This window comes from Bactrocera oleae, chromosome 2 (genome assembly GCF_042242935.1).
Source record: "Bactrocera oleae isolate idBacOlea1 chromosome 2, idBacOlea1, whole genome shotgun sequence".
NCBI lineage: Eukaryota > Metazoa > Arthropoda > Insecta > Diptera > Tephritidae > Bactrocera > Bactrocera oleae.
In genome coordinates this window covers 20,864,483-20,884,583 of record NC_091536.1, presented here as the reverse complement: position 1 = coordinate 20,884,583, position 20,101 = coordinate 20,864,483, and the positions used below count along the sequence as shown (strand labels likewise).

The window sequence follows — 20,101 nt, the reverse complement described above, 5'->3', positions numbered from 1 at the left end:
TTCAATAAAGAAAAGTAAAATTCTCTTGCTATGATCTAATCTTAATGGCCAGTCGATTATTTTTCACCAGAACACTAATGAAGTATTGCGAAATCTGGCAGCATATCCACAAATTGCCTCAGTTTGGTTACACTTCCACTACAAAAATATCCTTTCTAGAGGTACGTAGCCAATTTTTCTCTAATTTAATTTTGTATTGCAAAAACTCGTTTCTTTTTGTTAGTTTTTAAGAAAAAAACAAGATATGGCCGAACATGTACATAAGACTAATAATGCACAAAAGGAAGAAGAAAATGAGATACCACGAATAAATAATTTTGCTCAAAAATTTCTGGCTGACTTGGATGAGGAACGTGAACGACTCGGTGCAGATTTTCCTTTGTGCGCCTTATTAATTGACGAAGGTAATTTCTTTGAAACTGCTTTGACTGCATTGAAAACAATTTTTTAAATACTTTAGCGTTTGAAAGAGTTTACTCTACAGGACGTATACCAGGTAGAGAGTATTATGCAGATGTATACCAACAAAAACCTATAAAAGTCACACAGAAAGTATTTGTTCCTGTCAAGCAATTTCCTAAGGTATATTTATCATTTAATATACATGGGAAGACTATTGATATTTTCTGTTTCCAACCTTACAGTTTAATTTCACTGGAAAAATTCTGGGACCCAAAGGTAATTCCTTACGGCGATTACAAGAAGAAACTCAATGTAAAATTGTAATAAAAGGACGAAACTCAATACGGGATCGTTCTAAGGAGGAAGAAATGCGCGAATCAGGAGATCCACGTTTTGCACATTTGAATCGAAGTTTATATGTGGAAATTAGTACAATAGCACCACCAGCGGAATGCTACGCGCGTATAGCATACGCCTTAGCTGAGATCCGCAAGTATCTTGTCCCAGATAAAAACGATGATGTTTCACACGAGCAACTCTTAGAATTAATGGAAATAGATCCCAAGTCGGCAAAACAGTATTCCAAGTAAAGTTATTTAAAAATTCCAACAAAAGGGGATAGATTTATCACGCCTAATATTTCTATCTAATACTTAGATCTGTTCTCGACAAAAGAATGATGACCGGCCCTAGTTCGTCTAAATTTATTAATTTTGCCCGCCATGGGGAGCAACAGGGAATGTACCAGTAAGTATTATATATTAAATTGGGGACAAAAAGTATTAATTATACCTAAAACATAAAATAACCAGTAAACGCAGCCGTTGAGGGTTATCTATTTGAAAATCCTATTTAACTTTTTGTTTGTAATTTTACTATTTGTTACGACAAAAAAATTATTCGCAGAAATGAATCTGATGAGGAATTTTACGAAACTCTAACTACCTTACTAACTCCCATCCATAATTATGGGTATGTTAAGGGTAAGTACGCTTTCATATACACATTTATAAATGATTATGTTATTAAAATTTTTATATTCCATCATGACCACTAATTTACACTATTAATTATTTTTTATGTATCTATTTTTATTACTTATAATCGATGTGTTATGACTGAAAAACATATAAAAATATTATAAAAAAAAGCATTAATATTTGTAACCGATATAAAATACAAAATAATATAAAATTATCCCATCAACAGCACCTTATAAACGTCCACCCACCGCCATATATGGAACTGAATTAAAACGTACTCGCGACACAACTATTAAATCATATAAACCACCATCATTTGGAATAATTAAGAAATATAAATAAAGTGTCTTACATTATATAATGTTTATAAAATTTAAATTTCAAAACTATAACATGTAATATATATAATATATGCGTATATTCGAAAAATAACTCACAAAACAAAAAAAAAAACATAATATTCTATTTGAAGTTAACTAACGCACATTTAACAGTATAAAGTAACAGTATATCAATTAAACAATGTAAAACGAGGGAGATTCTAAAAGTTACATAATCCTTGAAACAAAAATAATAAATTATAACCATGAAATAACACAAATTCCTATAATTATCATTTATAATCTTAGATGTTTAATTTGGTTTTCTTTTACATGTTGATGTAAGTATTTATCATTTGATTTTGTCAGATATTTTAAATAAAACTCATTTGATTATTAGAAATGTGTCTAATTTATTTGGATAAATTTATAAAGGGAACTTTGGGTTAAGTAAGATAAGTACGAGGTGATAGAAGAAGTTCTCCTGTGTTATAATATACAGCTTTCGATTACCGAAGACTTGCAGTTTTTAATATATTTGTATTTTAAGTTTAAAAACTCAAAACTAATACATGCAATTTCACTATATTTAACGCAATTTATGAAAAAATTTTATTTGAAATATCTTTAATTAGACAGGATATTGAAATTCATCAATACTTAAAGTTTATTGTTTTTTTAAGGAACAAAGTATATTAAAAAACATATATGACACACTTCTAATTCAAGGAAGAATTTTGCATAGCTTGTCACGGGCTTTTGGGCTGTGATTTAGAATAGCATTTCCACGAATTCGGGGTGGTTGTTATTGTTGCCGAGTTAACAATCCTTGACCGGATAAATTCCGGGTCCGTTCCGGTTACGTAGACCCGACTGTCGGGGTTAAAATGGGTATGACCGGATATAGAAGGTTCTCCAGAATAAAAAAATTATAAACACTTAGTTGCCGCTAACTTATGGCAGAGAATGTTGATGAGTACTCATCATATTATACATATACGTTCTCTGGTACTAAAATGTTAATTGCTAAGAAGGAACATCGAAAACGCGCAAGTTCGAAAATAAAATGTCACCACAGCTGTCAATTTACGCAACGAACTACACCACTCTATAAGCAAAATGTATATACATACATATGCACAGATGTTCTTTGATATGCGCATAAACAAAAATTGAAATAATAAAAACGAAAGTAATTGACTTCTGACAGGAAAATTTAATAATCAGGGAAATAATATTAAAATAGAATTCAAATATCAATTCATAAAAAAGGGTTATAAAAATAAAAAAGGACTATATAATATATGATTGGATTTGAACTTAGGCAAAATATTTCACGTTGAAATAAAGAAGTCTGCTATACAAGCAGCACCACAGACAATATTCATACTCTTATGTCTAATCTGTGAACTCAAACGGCTATTGTTGTTTACTTGCTTCAATGTTCATATGTCTATATGTGAATATTCTTGAAATTGCCTTCGTTCATTCGCATGTCCAAATATATTTGCATATATGTACACATATGTACATATGTATGTCCCTCAATATGTCTTTCGCAAAAAATCAAACATTCGCGCAAGTGACAAAAAAACGTAGACGCACCATCAACGGATAATAATATTTAAGCGAACTCGCGGCTTATTTTCTAAGTATTTCATATTACAACGACAACAAATTCATTCATAAGGAACGTGCGTCTGCTTCAAAGCAAAGTGCGCTCGTTCATAACTCTGCGCCGCGCTATTTTTTCTGTGCGCCTGGTAAGCCACATTTGGTTTTCATATAGAATTCCTACGCATATGCGAAATAAATGAATGAAATTGAGTAAAACGAGAAAAATTCAATTTTACAATTTGACAGCCACCACTGAAAATCCTACCATCCCCCTCGCATTTGTATGTCCACAAGCTGCTTCCTCACAACATTTGCTAAAAATCAGAAATTGAAGAATTTGTCTGATGTTCACTTCAGAAAGGAGAATTGGCAACATGACCTATTCGAGTTTAAATAATATTTATATTTTTTCATATTATGCACTATTTATGGCATTAAATTATAAAATTTATATTAAATTGACATTCATATGAAATCATTAACTACTTCTATATATTCTAAGCACAGTCCATATAGTACTTTTATATGTTTACTTATTATCATTGTTTCATAGTTTTTCGATTTAGCCCATTTTATCTAAATACGACGCTATGAAAATGCAGCCCAATTGGTAATCGCAATATTTCAAAAGAGCATAAGTCAACTTTCAATAGCAAACCACTGCAAAAAGGACAAACGAGACAACATAGCCGATCGACATTGTCGCAAAATTGTCGATTGAAACAAATTTTGTCAACTCCGCGACGATGCGCAAAATTTGTCGTCAATATGTATGCGAGCTCGTTTGTATGTATGTATATAAATATGTATGTTTGTCGGCAAAGTCGTCATTTGGTTTTTTTCAACAACACAATTTCGTTGGCTTGCCACCATGCACATAGGCGTTTCAACTGAGGGCTCATAGTATGTTATTATGTTGCTTAATTTGAATTGAACAATACTGATGCATTTATGAATTATTTTCGTAATATAATATATATTATATATATATATAAATTCATACCTATAATCGTTTTTAAACTAAATTCGATTATAAAAATATATCTGAATAATTATGTGGCAGTGCGCCCCAATCCCTCCTTGCCTGCGATCGTTCAACTCGCAAAAAGCAAAAAGCGTAGACAAAAGTCATTGCTTGTGCGGGGCAAGAAGAAGCAAGCATCAGCGTACGTGTATTTAAGAATGTATGTGTGATTATCACATTTGTGTAAATACGCATAATAAGGAAATATTCAATAAACCTAAACATATGAACATATTATATTTTCCTGATATATTTTAATTATCTCAGGAAGTAAAATTTGCTATTAAAGAAATTGAATTATGATATGCTTAGACTCCAATTAATAAAATAAAAAAATTAAATAAAATTCGTTTTAGGATTCGAACGTATAGGCTCGTATTCGGATTGTGCTTAACCCCTTCCCGCTTACGACCTCAGCCACCACAAAAGTGGAAATGTGGCCGCTTAGCCACCGTTTTATTGTTATCCTCTTTTTAATAAGCAAATGCTCACATAACGCACATACATAAGTTGGAAAAATAGCCTATTAAATGTTTATTTTATTATGAATTCTGGGGTTTTTACCGGTAATACAGAGATTTAATTCAGAAGGCTTTTCATAATTATAAATTTGTCATATCATAGAAATTGAAAACATAAATCTAAATAGGCATGCGCAACGATATTTCATATAGGAATATTCGTTGTGTCTATTTATAGCATTTCGCATATTGTGTGGTGTATTTTTCTTTTTCGAAGTTATACTTTTCGATGTTCCCTCTTGTGGAATTACAAATTAGCAGAGAACGTATATGCAGAGAACTTAAAACAATGAGAAGGTGCAAATTGAATTTTGTATGATGCTCGATTGGTTGGCTGAAAATTTGAGATCAAGGAGTTCACCACTTTCTGTATAGTTTTGCTGTTATTTAACAGAAATGAGAATTTTTAACAACGTTCTCTGACAAAATACGTATCTACCAATATAAAGAGAAAAATGAAATGAAATGAATGAGAAAACAAGAAATACAAATGCCACTTCACATATGCATGATTATTTTTTGCCATATAAACGATTTTTATGATGAAAAATTGATAAATTATTATTTTTTTGCACAAATGCTACATTGATAAAATGTGAAAGATTATGCAAAAAATGATATTTTACTATTTTCATAATTTTCTAATTTCAATTTTTACAGAATTAATAATTTATGTATGTACATCAATATGTTATATTATATAATATAATAATATATTATCAATTATCAATAAATACATGTGAGCGCACTGCTCTATATGTAAGTATGTATGTACAAATATGCATATGACCGCGCAAAATAAGTAATGCATACACAAATCTACATACATTTAAGCGTACAAATGTAAGTACGTCAGCCAATAAGAAAAATACAAACATTGTTGTACAAAAACAACAATTGTCTCAAATAGCATCAGCACCAGAAATCAATATGGCAGCCAAATTGACAAATCCTAAATTTGTAGTAAATCACACACCAACAACATTTTCATTCATGAACGCTGGCGCACAAGCAATAAGCTAAGTCGTTTCATTCATAAAAGCAAACGCCTTACACATCTCCCCGAGCATGCGTTTGCCAACAAGCGTCTTTTCGCGACGATGGCAAAAGCTAAAAATCATAAATTGAACAAATTTCTGATATTCCCTCTAGAAGGGAAAAGTGACAACCCCTCAAATATGAGTATTAAAATATTTTAGAATAAAAGTGACAACATAGTAAATTTGTCGATTTACAATTCAAGAAACTTTTTAAGAAAAATATTCAATATTCCTCTGATTTATGTATACAGTAAACCCCGGTTAAGTATCACTCCTCCAATCCCTCTTATCTGCCGGTGTCTTGCTGCATCTCACTTTTTTTTCTTAATTTTTTAAAGAAAACGGTAATTTTTTTTAAATACATAGAAATAATTTTTTTGGTACCACTCGCTTAAGTACCACAATCGCTTATGTACTACAAATCACAAAAAATCTGCATCTTTGGTTTTGGCACTTAACCGGGATTGACTGTATTTGTCAAAGAATTTACGTAAGTACGTTTGAATTTTTTGTACACACATTGACTTTACACTTGCCCATATGCGATGTATGTTTGTAAGAGTGTGTATGGCACATCTCGGATTTTCTACCAACAACACAATGTTGTGACGCTTTGTCGTCGCGTCAGTTCTTCGACAGATTGACTCTTTGACATAAAAGCAAAAACTGTGTCAACGGAGATTTCACATGAAGTAATGAGTGTACATATCTACATAAAAATACATACAAATGTGTAAACGACATAATATATGTATGTCCTGTTACATATGTTTACACATGCATTTGAAAAGAAAAATTGAAGCATGAATGTGAAATACCGACGGCAAAACACAATTCTGTACTTTTATGACTCCATAATGGTGTCAAGTACAATTAATGAATTATTTTAAGAAATATATCAAAATACTTTATTAGTAATAATTTAAAAGTATTTTGATATATTTCTCATAATAAAGTAAAAATGAATTAACATAAAATAATTTAAAAAATAATAAATAATAGTTCAATAAAAGGGAATATATTTCAAATGGCATATCAATATGCCCAGTTTTGCTCACATATTATATTCTCTTCAATATTCGTCGGTTGGTTATGTTAAGAGAGCGTATGTGTACAGATTCACCGCTGTTATAAAAGCGAAAAATGTTATTTGTTTCTCGTGCATCTGTGGTGAACTCCTTGATAAATTCCTACAAATTGTTCGCTGTCGAACCTGCACCTTCTCATTGTTTTAAGTTCTCTGCACTCAATTCTTCATGTGAAATCTCCGTTGACACATTTTTTGCTTTTATGTCAAAGAGTCTATCTGTCGAAGGACTGACGCGACGACAAAGCGTCACAACATTGTGTTGTTGGTAGAAAATCCGAGAAGTGCCGAAAATAACCGAACGCTCGCCGATTGTCATCGCTTCCCTTGCCGCTCTATCAGCTTTGCCAACAAATCATTGTAGGTATGTATGTATTTATATGAGCATGCATACATATTGACGAAGATTTTTGCGAGCCACGGAAAAATATTTTAGAATTGTGAAATATTTTAAATCGACAAGAGCTTTGTTGCCACTTTTGTCATTGATTTCTGTGTTTGCAGGGTTGTCACTTTTCTCTTCTAGAGGGAATATCAGAAATTTGTTCAATTTATGATTTTTAGCTTTTGCCATCGTCGCGAAAAGACGCTTGTTGGCAAACGCATGCTCGGGGAGATGTGTAAGGCGTTTGCTTTTATGAATGAAACGACTTAGCTTATTGCTTGTGCGCCAGCGTTCATGAATGAAAATGTTGTTGGTGTGCCATATTGATTTCTGGTGCTGATGCTATTTGAGACAATTGTTGTTTTTGTACAACAATGTTTGTATTTTTCTTATTGGCTGACGTACTTACATTTGTACGCTTAAATGTATGTAGATTTGTGTATGCATTACTTATTTTGCGCGGTCATATGCATATTTGTACATACATACTTACATATAGAGCAGTGCGCTCACATGTATTTATTAATAATTGATAATATATTATTATATTATATAATATAACATATTGATGTACATACATAAATTATTAATTCTGTAAATATTGAAATTAGAAAATTATGAAAACAGTAAAATATCATTTTTTGCATAATCTTTCACATTTTATCAATGTAGCATTTGTGCAAAAAAATAATAATTTATCAATTTTTCATCATAAAAATCGTTTATATGGCAAAAAATAATCATGCATATGTGAAGTGGCATTTGCAGAGAACTTAGACAGAGAACTTAGAACAATGAGAAGGTGCAGGTTCGACAGCGAACAATTTGTAGGAATTTATCAAGGAGTTCACCCAGAGAACTTAAAACAATGAGAAGGTGCAAATTGAATTTTGTATGATGCTCGATTGGTTGGCTGAAAATTTGAGATCAAGGAGTTCACCACTTTCTGTATAGTTTTGCTGTTATTTAACAGAAATGAGAATTTTTAACAACGTTCTCTGACAAAATACGTATCTACCAATATAAAGAGAAAAATGAAATGAAATGAATGAGAATATAAGAAATACAAATGCCACTTCACATATGCATGATTATTTTTTGCCATATAAACGATTTTTATGATGAAAAATTGATAAATTATTAATATTTTGCACAAATGCTACATTGATAAAATGTGAAAGATTATGCAAAAAATGTTATTTTACTGTTTTCATAATTTTCTAATTTCAATATTTACAGAATTAATAATTTATGTATGTACATCAATATGTTATATTATATAATATAATAATATATTATCAATTATCAATAAATACATGTGAGCGCACTGCTCTATATGTAAGTATGTATGTACAAATATGCATATGACCGCGCAAAATAAGTAATGCATACACAAATCTACATACATTTAAGCGTACAAATGTAAGTACGTCAGCCAATAAGAAAAATACAAACATTGTTGTACAAAAACAACAATTGTCTCAAATAGCATCAGCACCAGAAATCAATATGGCAGCCAAATTGACAAATCCTAAATTTGTAGTAAATCACACACCAACAACATTTTCATTCATGAACGCTGGCGCACAAGCAATAAGCTAAGTCGTTTCATTCATAAAAGCAAACGCCTTACACATCTCCCCGAGCATGCGTTTGCCAACAAGCGTCTTTTCGCGACGATGGCAAAAGCTAAAAATCATAAATTGAACAAATTTCTGATATTCCCTCTAGAAGGGAAAAGTGACAACCCCTCAAATATGAGTATTAAAATATTTTAGAATAAAAGTGACAACATAGTAAATTTGTCGATTTACAATTCAAGAAACTTTTTAAAGAAAATATTCAATATTCCTCTGATTTATGTATACAGTAAACCCCGGTTAAGTATCACTCCTCCAATCCCTCTTATCTGCCGGTGTCTTGCTGCATCTCACTTTTTTTTTCTTAATTTTTTAAAGAAAACGGTAATTTTTTTTTAAATACATAGAAATAATTTTTTTTGGTACCTCTCGCTTAAGTACCACAATCGCTTATGTACTACAAAGCGCAAAAAATCTGCATCTTTGGTTTTGGCACTTAACCGGGATTGACTGTATTTGTCACACAGTAAGTACGTTCGAATTTTTTGTACACACATTGACTTTGCACTTGCCCATATGCGATGTATGTTTGTAAGAGTGTGTATGGCACATCTCGGATTTTCTACCAACAAAACAATGTTGTGACGCTTTGTCGTCGCGTCAGTTCTTCGACAGATTGACTCTTTGACATAAAAGCAAAAAATGTGTCAACGGAGATTTCACATGAAGTAATGAGTGTACATATCTACATAAAAATACATACAAATGTGTAAACGACATAATATTATATATGTATGTCCTGTTACATATGTTTACACATGCATTTGAAAAGAAAAATTGAAGCATGAATGTGAAATACCGACGGCAAAACACAATTCTGTACTTTTATGACTCCATAATGGTGTCAAGTACAATTAATGAATTATTTTAAGAAATATATCAAAATACTTTATTAGTAATAATTTAAAAGTATTTTGATATATTTCTCATAATAAAGTAAAAATGAATTAACATAAAATAATTTAAAAAATAATAAATAATAGTTCAATAAAAGGGAATATATTTCAAATGGCATATCAATATGCCCAGTTTTGCTCACATATTATATTCTCTTCAATATTCGTCGGTTGGTTATGTTAAGAGAGCGTATGTGTACAGATTCACCGCTGTTATAAAAGCGAAAAATGTTATTTGTTTCTCGTGCATCTGTGGTGAACTCCTTGATAAATTCCTACAAATTGTTCGCTGTCGAACCTGCACCTTCTCATTGTTTTAAGTTCTCTGCACTCAATTCTTCATGTGAAATCTCCGTTGACACATTTTTTGCTTTTATGTCAAAGAGTCTATCTGTCGAAGGACTGACGCGACGACAAAGCGTCACAACATTGTGTTGTTGGTAGAAAATCCGAGAAGTGCCGAAAATAACCGAACGCTCGCCGATTGTCATCGCTTCCCTTGCCGCTCTATCAGCTTTGCCAACAAATCATTGTAGGTATGTATGTATTTATATGAGCATGCATACATATTGACGAAGATTTTTGCGAGCCACGGAAAAATATTTTAGAATTGTGAAATATTTTAAATCGACAAGAGCTTTGTTGCCACTTTTGTCATTGATTTCTGTGTTTGCAGGGTTGTCACTTTTCTCTTCTAGAGGGAATATCAGAAATTTGTTCAATTTATGATTTTTAGCTTTTGCCATCGTCGCGAAAAGACGCTTGTTGGCAAACGCATGCTCGGGGAGATGTGTAAGGCGTTTGCTTTTATGAATGAAACGACTTAGCTTATTGCTTGTGCGCCAGCGTTCATGAATGAAAATGTTGTTGGTGTGCCATATTGATTTCTGGTGCTGATGCTATTTGAGACAATTGTTGTTTTTGTACAACAATGTTTGTATTTTTCTTATTGGCTGACGTACTTACATTTGTACGCTTAAATGTATGTAGATTTGTGTATGCATTACTTATTTTGCGCGGTCATATGCATATTTGTACATACATACTTACATATAGAGCAGTGCGCTCACATGTATTTATTAATAATTGATAATATATTATTATATTATATAATATAACATATTGATGTACATACATAAATTATTAATTCTGTAAATATTGAAATTAGAAAATTATGAAAACAGTAAAATATCATTTTTTGCATAATCTTTCACATTTTATCAATGTAGCATTTGTGCAAAAAAATAATAATTTATCAATTTTTCATCATAAAAATCGTTTATATGGCAAAAAATAATCATGCATATGTGAAGTGGCATTTGCAGAGAACTTAGACAGAGAACTTAGAACAATGAGAAGGTGCAGGTTCGACAGCGAACAATTTGTAGGAATTTATCAAGGAGTTCACCCAGAGAACTTAAAACAATGAGAAGGTGCAAATTGAATTTTGTATGATGCTCGATTGGTTGGCTGAAAATTTGAGATCAAGGAGTTCACCACTTTCTGTATAGTTTTGCTGTTATTTAACAGAAATGAGAATTTTTAACAACGTTCTCTGACAAAATACGTATCTACCAATATAAAGAGAAAAATGAAATGAAATGAATGAGAATATAAGAAATACAAATGCCACTTCACATATGCATGATTATTTTTTGCCATATAAACGATTTTTATGATGAAAAATTGATAAATTATTAATATTTTGCACAAATGCTACATTGATAAAATGTGAAAGATTATGCAAAAAATGTTATTTTACTGTTTTCATAATTTTCTAATTTCAATATTTACAGAATTAATAATTTATGTATGTACATCAATATGTTATATTATATAATATAATAATATATTATCAATTATCAATAAATACATGTGAGCGCACTGCTCTATATGTAAGTATGTATGTACAAATATGCATATGACCGCGCAAAATAAGTAATGCATACACAAATCTACATACATTTAAGCGTACAAATGTAAGTACGTCAGCCAATAAGAAAAATACAAACATTGTTGTACAAAAACAACAATTGTCTCAAATAGCATCAGCACCAGAAATCAATATGGCAGCCAAATTGACAAATCCTAAATTTGTAGTAAATCACACACCAACAACATTTTCATTCATGAACGCTGGCGCACAAGCAATAAGCTAAGTCGTTTCATTCATAAAAGCAAACGCCTTACACATCTCCCCGAGCATGCGTTTGCCAACAAGCGTCTTTTCGCGACGATGGCAAAAGCTAAAAATCATAAATTGAACAAATTTCTGATATTCCCTCTAGAAGGGAAAAGTGACAACCCCTCAAATATGAGTATTAAAATATTTTAGAATAAAAGTGACAACATAGTAAATTTGTCGATTTACAATTCAAGAAACTTTTTAAAGAAAATATTCAATATTCCTCTGATTTATGTATACAGTAAACCCCGGTTAAGTATCACTCCTCCAATCCCTCTTATCTGCCGGTGTCTTGCTGCATCTCACTTTTTTTTTCTTAATTTTTTAAAGAAAACGGTAATTTTTTTTTAAATACATAGAAATAATTTTTTTTGGTACCTCTCGCTTAAGTACCACAATCGCTTATGTACTACAAAGCGCAAAAAATCTGCATCTTTGGTTTTGGCACTTAACCGGGATTGACTGTATTTGTCACACAGTAAGTACGTTCGAATTTTTTGTACACACATTGACTTTGCACTTGCCCATATGCGATGTATGTTTGTAAGAGTGTGTATGGCACATCTCGGATTTTCTACCAACAAAACAATGTTGTGACGCTTTGTCGTCGCGTCAGTTCTTCGACAGATTGACTCTTTGACATAAAAGCAAAAAATGTGTCAACGGAGATTTCACATGAAGTAATGAGTGTACATATCTACATAAAAATACATACAAATGTGTAAACGACATAATATTATATATGTATGTCCTGTTACATATGTTTACACATGCATTTGAAAAGAAAAATTGAAGCATGAATGTGAAATACCGACGGCAAAACACAATTCTGTACTTTTATGACTCCATAATGGTGTCAAGTACAATTAATGAATTATTTTAAGAAATATATCAAAATACTTTATTAGTAATAATTTAAAAGTATTTTGATATATTTCTCATAATAAAGTAAAAATGAATTAACATAAAATAATTTAAAAAATAATAAATAATAGTTCAATAAAAGGGAATATATTTCAAATGGCATATCAATATGCCCAGTTTTGCTCACATATTATATTCTCTTCAATATTCGTCGGTTGGTTATGTTAAGAGAGCGTATGTGTACAGATTCACCGCTGTTATAAAAGCGAAAAATGTTATTTGTTTCTCGTGCATCTGTGGTGAACTCCTTGATAAATTCCTACAAATTGTTCGCTGTCGAACCTGCACCTTCTCATTGTTCTAAGTTCTCTGGTTCACCACAGATGCACGAGAAACAAATAACATTTTTCGCTTTTATAACAGCGGTGAATCTGTACACATACGCTCTCTTAACATAACCAACCGACGAATATTGAAGAGAATATAATATGTGAGCAAAACTGGGCATATTGATATGCCATTTGAAATATATTCCCTTTTATTGAACTATTATTTATTATTTTTCAAAATATTTTATGTTAATTCATTTTTACTTTATTATGAGAAATATATCAAAATACTTTTAAATTATTACTATTAAAGTATTTTGATATATTTCTTAAAATAAGTCATAAAAGTACAGAATTGTGTTTTGCCGTCGGTATTTCACATTCATGCTTCAATTTTTCTTTTCAAATGCATGTGTAAACATATGTAACAGGACATACATATATAATATTATGTCGTTTACACATTTGTATGTATTTTTATGTAGATATGTACACTCATTACTTCATGTGAAATCTCCGTTGACACATTTTTTGCTTTTATGTCAAAGAGTCAATCTGTCGAAGAACTGACGCGACGACAAAGCGTCACAACATTGTTTTGTTGGTAGAAAATCCGAGATGTGCCATACACACTCTTACAAACATACATCGCATATGGGCAAGTGCAAAGTCAATGTGTGTACAAAAAATTCGAACGTACTTACTGTGTGACAAATACAGTCAATCCCGGTTAAGTGCCAAAACCAAAGATGCAGATTTTTTGCGCTTTGTAGTACATAAGCGATTGTGGTACTTAAGCGAGAGGTACCAAAAAAAATTATTTCTATGTATTTAAAAAAAAATTACCGTTTTCTTTAAAAAATTAAGAAAAAAAAAGTGAGATGCAGCAAGACACCGGCAGATAAGAGGGATTGGAGGAGTGATACTTAACCGGGGTTTACTGTATACATAAATCAGAGGAATATTGAATATTTTCTTTAAAAAGTTTCTTGAATTGTAAATCGACAAATTTACTATGTTGTCACTTTTATTCTAAAATATTTTAATACTCATATTTGAGGGGTTGTCACTTTTCCCTTCTAGAGGGAATATCAGAAATTTGTTCAATTTATGATTTTTAGCTTTTGCCATCGTCGCGAAAAGACGCTTGTTGGCAAACGCATGCTCGGGGAGATGTGTAAGGCGTTTGCTTTTATGAATGAAACGACTTAGCTTATTGCTTGTGCGCCAGCGTTCATGAATGAAAATGTTGTTGGTGTGTGATTTACTACAAATTTAGGATTTGTCAATTTGGCTGCCATATTGATTTCTGGTGCTGATGCTATTTGAGACAATTGTTGTTTTTGTACAACAATGTTTGTATTTTTCTTATTGGCTGACGTACTTACATTTGTACGCTTAAATGTATGTAGATTTGTGTATGCATTACTTATTTTGCGCGGTCATATGCATATTTGTACATACATACTTACATATAGAGCAGTGCGCTCACATGTATTTATTGATAATTGATAATATATTATTATATTATATAATATAACATATTGATGTACATACATAAATTATTAATTCTGTAAATATTGAAATTAGAAAATTATGAAAACAGTAAAATAACATTTTTTGCATAATCTTTCACATTTTATCAATGTAGCATTTGTGCAAAATATTAATAATTTATCAATTTTTCATCATAAAAATCGTTTATATGGCAAAAAATAATCATGCATATGTGAAGTGGCATTTGTATTTCTTATATTCTCATTCATTTCATTTCATTTTTCTCTTTATATTGGTAGATACGTATTTTGTCAGAGAACTTTGTTAAAAATTCTCATTTCTGTTAAATAACAGCAAAACTATACAGAAAGTGGTGAACTCCTTGATCTCAAATTTTCAGCCAACCAATCGAGCATCATACAAAATTCAATTTGCACCTTCTCATTGTTTTAAGTTCTCTGGCATTTGTATTTCTTGTTTTCTCATTCATTTCATTTCATTTTTCTCTTTATATTGGTAGATACGTATTTTGTCAGAGAACGTTGTTAAAAATTCTCATTTCTGTTAAATAACAGCAAAACTATACAGAAAGTGGTGAACTCCTTGATCTCAAATTTTCAGCCAACCAATCGAGCATCATACAAAATTCAATTTGCACCTTCTCATTGTTTTAAGTTCTCTGCATATACGTTCTCTGATATAACGTATATCAGTTCTCTGTACGTCTGCACTTAAGTAAAATCTATTACTGTTTTGAATTGCTTTCGATAACAAACTTATCGATTATAATTTATGTGAATAAACACAACTTTAAACTTTTTCAATTAGTTTAGAAATCCAATTTTGTTTATGATTAGAAGTATTGAGGTAAAATAGTTATGGTATCAATTAATTTTGATAAGTATTCTTCTGGAGATTGTAGCGTTGAAGGTAAATTAAAAGTAATTATTTTATAAAATATGAGTATTTTCATGACAAATTTTAAAATTATTTTGATATAGATTGGTCGGATTCTGAAATCGAAAAGGAATTCTGTCCTGACTATGCAGCATTCAGTGCCAGATACATGGGTGAGATAACAAACTTATTGGGTGTATACAGCCAAGTTAATTGTGAAAATGCATTAATACTGAACCAGGAGATGCAGCAACGTCTGCAAGAAGTGAGAAAACGTTTGCAGGTCTTATTACAAGCTGTTCAACAGCGATACCTTTCAAACGAGCAACTACTGAAAATGAGTTTGGGCAAGAAACAGCGAGGATTTGGAATGCGAGGTGCCTATCTTAAAGGCGGTACATTCTTCTTTAAAGGGAATATGTTTTTTAAAGATCTTAAATGTCGGAACTGTCCAAACAATCAGGATTACGAATATCGCAAGAATATGGAGAACGAAATGTTTCCAATGGACTTCGAGCTATGTAGTCGACATGTTTGGTCATTATTAGACAAAAAAGCTGTGGTCCAAGCAGTGAAAGAGCAGGTAAGGTCAGATAAATGTAAACAAAACACAAAAAAAAAAACCGGGAAAAAAAATATTTTTATACCCTGAACAGGGTATATTAAGTTTGCTACGACTTTTGTAACACCTAGGCTCTATTTATACTCATACCGATCTGGCCGTAGGGAATACAAATTTGGGGCAACACGGCTAGTTCAGATTTTAAAGATATTCAAGCCTTTCAAAATAAAGTTCTTCTTGTGGCACCTTTTTATGATAGATATATGGGTGCATCTTTTTATGATAGAAACGACGTTTTCCATGTAGACCTAAAAATATCCAGTGAAAAGAAACCTCAATAGACGAATTTAGTATAGTATTACCTCTCTCGATTGGAGATCCATATAACGTACTTGCGATCCAACTGCTGGACAATAGTCAACAATGCAGTAGATTAAAAAGATTTCACGGATTAGATACCCTCTTTCGGTTCGCCACTTCCACATCAGTGTTTTTGTCAACAAATTTAGTTATTGTCATATTAATAATAAGACAGATTCTAAATAAAACTGAATACTATACAACAAAATTGTAAATATTCCAGCCATATCGTTTGATTTTACTATTGGAATCATACCTGCTGCTGCCATTATCAAACTTACGATAACTTTAATATTTTGTTTAATATATGTCGAAAAGATTTTATGGTCTACTTACAGGTGGTTGACTACTTAACAGATCACCAAATTCGAGACAAAAGTAGTAAATCGAAAAAGCTCAGACTAGATATAAAAGTTCATACAGAGAAGTTGGCGAATCTTTTGACACAAGTGGATGAAAAATTCCAGGTTGATTGGGAGCAAGTGTCTGCACATAATTTAAACTATCGACATTCACCAAGCAGTTGTAAAACAATGTGGCATGTGTACTTGCACCCAACGCTTAAGCGCAGCGTTTGGTCTGAAGAAGAAAATAAACGGCTCTTGCATGTAGCACAAATTCATAATTATCAAAATTGGGAAAGCATCGCAAAATCAGTTTCGAAACGTTCTGATTATCAATGCTTTATACAATATCAAACGGCCGTTTGTTTTATGGACACACAACGTTGGGGTCGTTGGGATAAACGTGATGATATTAAGCTACTAAAATTAATAGAGAAGAAGTCCATAAACGGAGTAATCGATTGGAATGCAGTGGCGTCTTATTTTCCCCACAAACCTAAAAAATCATTACATCAACGTTACATATATTATTTGGATCCAAAGATTAGTCATGGTAACATTCGAAATATATAAAATTTTCATAAATTTTTATTAACATTTTTGTTGCTTTTAGAACCATTCTCGCCTGAAGAAGACCTCATATTGCTGGCAGCGGTTGAAGAATATGGAGAAAAATTCGCATTATTTCCACGTACACTTTTTCCAAATCGCTCTATAACACAGCTTCGTATGCGCTACAGAAATACTTTACAAACTCGTCATAAGTTAACACCATGGTCTGTAGAGGATGATAAGAAACTTATGGAGTTTATATCGGAGCACGGTACATCGGCTTGGTTACGTTGTGCTGAAGCTCTGGGTAACCACAATCGTATTAGTTGCCGTACACGTTTCCTTACCATAAAGAAGTTTTTTACGAAAAATCCAGAAGCTACACTTGAAGACATACCACGAAAAAAGACATGTACAATGAAGAATAGTGTTATTACAACCCAAAATTGGGTTGAAAAAGTCGCAGAATTGCGTGAAAATCCTAACACTGTGCTCGTACCAACAAATCGAAAGCTTAAGAAACTTAGAGAAAAGGCTGATAAGTTTACTGAAGTACTGAAAACTAAGGAACCTCCAAAATGCGAGGTGCTGTCGTTGAAAAAAATTGGGAAAAAAGTTCGGAAAATATCATACGTGGAACGTTTACGTGCTGTTGAACAAAAGCTCTATCATTTCTTTAAATATTCTTATAATTTTTGTTTAGGCACTGATGTATGTACTAGACCACCAAATGAATTATTAAGTTTTGTAGCAATATCGCTCGATTTTAAACCAAATTCTGCGCGGCCATATATTGCTGACAGTTCGCTGCTACCGCATATTGAACGCCGTTGTGCATTTTATCTACATCCCAAAGACCAAATAGCAAACGAGTCTTCCTGGAAGTCATGCAACTATGCATTTCCACCAAGTTGGTCAACAGCAATGGCTTTCCGAGCGCTTTGCGTGCAGTCGGCTCAGGTGGAATTAGAAGCATGTAAATCGAATGATAACTGCGATTACCGCCAACCAAGCGTAATTGAGAAAAATATAGCGGTACAGAAATTTCGTAAACGCATGCGTGCATTACTCTATCAAACAGCCCTATTAAGTCGTTTAAAACCAACTCGATTTACGGAACTATCGCAAATCAGAGCACCGCCTGTAACATTAGCAGAAATAACGCCTAAAGATTGCAAAGCAGATACCGTCACAAGTGCAAATGAAACTTCAGCATGTCAATCGGCGTTTGATTTAACTCGTGTGAAAAACGAGTGTTCATCTGAATATTTGGGTAATCCGGAATCCTTGTCGGTGGCACTGTATAAACGTACGTCGCTGGATAAGGTTTCGAAAGTTGGGAAAAAACCACGACGAACGTCGAAACCGGTTGGTCGAAAAAGAAAGTTACAAACAACAACATCTGAAACCAGAACAGGTAAAAATAGATCGAATATTTTCACAGGCCTTTTAAATGTCTAGTTAAATATTTGCAGCAGTAATGGCGGTGGTTGAGAAAAGTCTGCTGTTAGACGTTGAATTTACAGAGAGTGCTGCCACGCTTGTTTCTAAAGCAACAAATGAACAACCAGCTGCCTATGATATTAAACATGAACATTCAAAATGTGCTGCAGCGGCATCTGATCAAGGTTTAAACTCGATGCAGCAAGATTCAACGAAAGATTCATGTATGGCGACGCAAAATGGCAAATTGCCCGAAAGTCTATCATCAGAGCCGGCAGAGAAACGAATTCTCATTGAGGCAAACCGTGCTAAGTCAGATTTCGATGAGGCTAATATAAAGACTGAGCTGGAGCTGTAGCAATCACTATGAAGAAGACACATTCTCTGGTTATGAACAAAATAATTGAATTGAATTATATTTTGGGTCATACACTATAAGATGTCATATTAATGGTTTGAGGTGTTTATGTCTACCTCTTATAGGTATACGGTTCAAAACATTGTGTTTTACATACATATACAAGTTGAAAAAAATATATAATTGAAAAAATGTGTTTGGATAGTTGCGGACAGATTTTTTGCAGTTAAATAAAAATTAGGATATTTGAATTGCTAACGAACGTGGAAAATCTCATTCTACAAACTTCCCCATCAATCAATGAGACTATAACGCAAATGGTAATATTTTATTGCTCATAACTATTTTAGCAACAGATGTGTATTTTTAACTTTTTGGGTGAGCTTAAAATTATGGACATAAACAATTCTCGAAAATATTGGAGGACTCAATCATTAATAAATCTGAATTGATCACAAATCTATGTGTATACATACATATCGCACACTAAATACAAAAGAGCCACAATTCAAATCGATTTTTTTCCCATATAACAATTTGTAATACACCTATCTACCTAACCAAGAAATTTCATTGTCGTCACTATGTTACTTAACTGGAAAATCACCATTAGAACGAATTTTGTGTTGAAGATTTGAAATTTGAAGTGTTGTCAAGCTTCAACTTTTCTTTTGGTATTACGGTTTTCAACTTTGTGCCAGTAGGGTTGACTAGAGTATCAAATTAATTCAACTGCTAACAAGCAGTTGTAGTTAAACCAGAGAATGTAAATGGTTGTTTTAAGTTCTCTGGTTG

General features: G+C 32.2%; 2 protein-coding genes across 6 annotated transcripts; both read left to right on the top strand.

The window, feature by feature from the left end:
* The first annotated feature begins 20 nt into the window (after positions 1–20).
* Positions 21–1,986, top strand: LOC106621452 (KH domain-containing, RNA-binding, signal transduction-associated protein 3). Of its 2 annotated transcripts, XM_014240331.3 has the most exons (7): positions 22–161; positions 224–404; positions 461–582; positions 645–988; positions 1,060–1,149; positions 1,309–1,385; positions 1,612–1,986. In XM_014240331.3, the coding sequence occupies exons 1-7, from the start codon at positions 45–47 to the stop codon at positions 1,725–1,727; spliced, it is 1,047 nt and encodes a 348-aa protein (XP_014095806.2). In that variant the 5' UTR covers positions 22–44; the 3' UTR covers positions 1,728–1,986. The 2 variants fall into 2 exon arrangements, with proteins under 2 accessions (XP_069967322.1, XP_014095806.2); XM_070111221.1 differs by lacking the exon at positions 1,612–1,986 and having other exon boundaries at positions 21–161; positions 1,215–1,351.
* Positions 1,987–15,565: 13,579 nt separating this feature from the next.
* Positions 15,566–19,462, top strand: Pbp95 (proximal sequence element A Pbp95). Of its 4 annotated transcripts, XM_014240335.3 has the most exons (6): positions 15,567–15,720; positions 15,792–15,860; positions 15,929–16,270; positions 16,948–17,506; positions 17,567–18,922; positions 18,981–19,462. In XM_014240335.3, the coding sequence occupies exons 2-6, from the start codon at positions 15,834–15,836 to the stop codon at positions 19,304–19,306; spliced, it is 2,610 nt and encodes an 869-aa protein (XP_014095810.3). In that variant the 5' UTR covers positions 15,567–15,720; positions 15,792–15,833; the 3' UTR covers positions 19,307–19,462. The 4 variants fall into 4 exon arrangements, with proteins under 4 accessions (XP_036233413.2, XP_014095810.3, XP_014095809.3 ...); XM_036377520.2 differs by having other exon boundaries at positions 15,566–15,720; positions 15,792–16,270; positions 18,984–19,462; XM_014240334.3 differs by having other exon boundaries at positions 15,792–16,270.
* Positions 19,463–20,101: the final 639 nt, after the last annotated feature.

Excerpts from the sequence above, each read along its gene's own strand:
- Pbp95 (XM_014240334.3), top strand. The coding sequence starts at position 15,669 with ATGGTATCAATTAATTTTGATAAGTATTCTTCTGGAGATTGTAGCGTT. Across the intron at positions 16,271-16,947 it reads TCCAAGCAGTGAAAGAGCAG|GTGGTTGACTACTTAACAGA; the intron begins GTAAGGTCAGAT and ends GTCTACTTACAG. Across the intron at positions 17,507-17,566 it reads GGATCCAAAGATTAGTCATG|AACCATTCTCGCCTGAAGAA; the intron begins GTAACATTCGAA and ends TGTTGCTTTTAG.
- LOC106621452 (XM_014240331.3), top strand. The coding sequence starts at position 45 with ATGGCCAGTCGATTATTTTTCACCAGAACACTAATGAAGTATTGCGAA. Across the intron at positions 162-223 it reads CAAAAATATCCTTTCTAGAG|TTTTTAAGAAAAAAACAAGA; the intron begins GTACGTAGCCAA and ends TCTTTTTGTTAG. Across the intron at positions 989-1,059 it reads TCGGCAAAACAGTATTCCAA|ATCTGTTCTCGACAAAAGAA; the intron begins GTAAAGTTATTT and ends TCTAATACTTAG.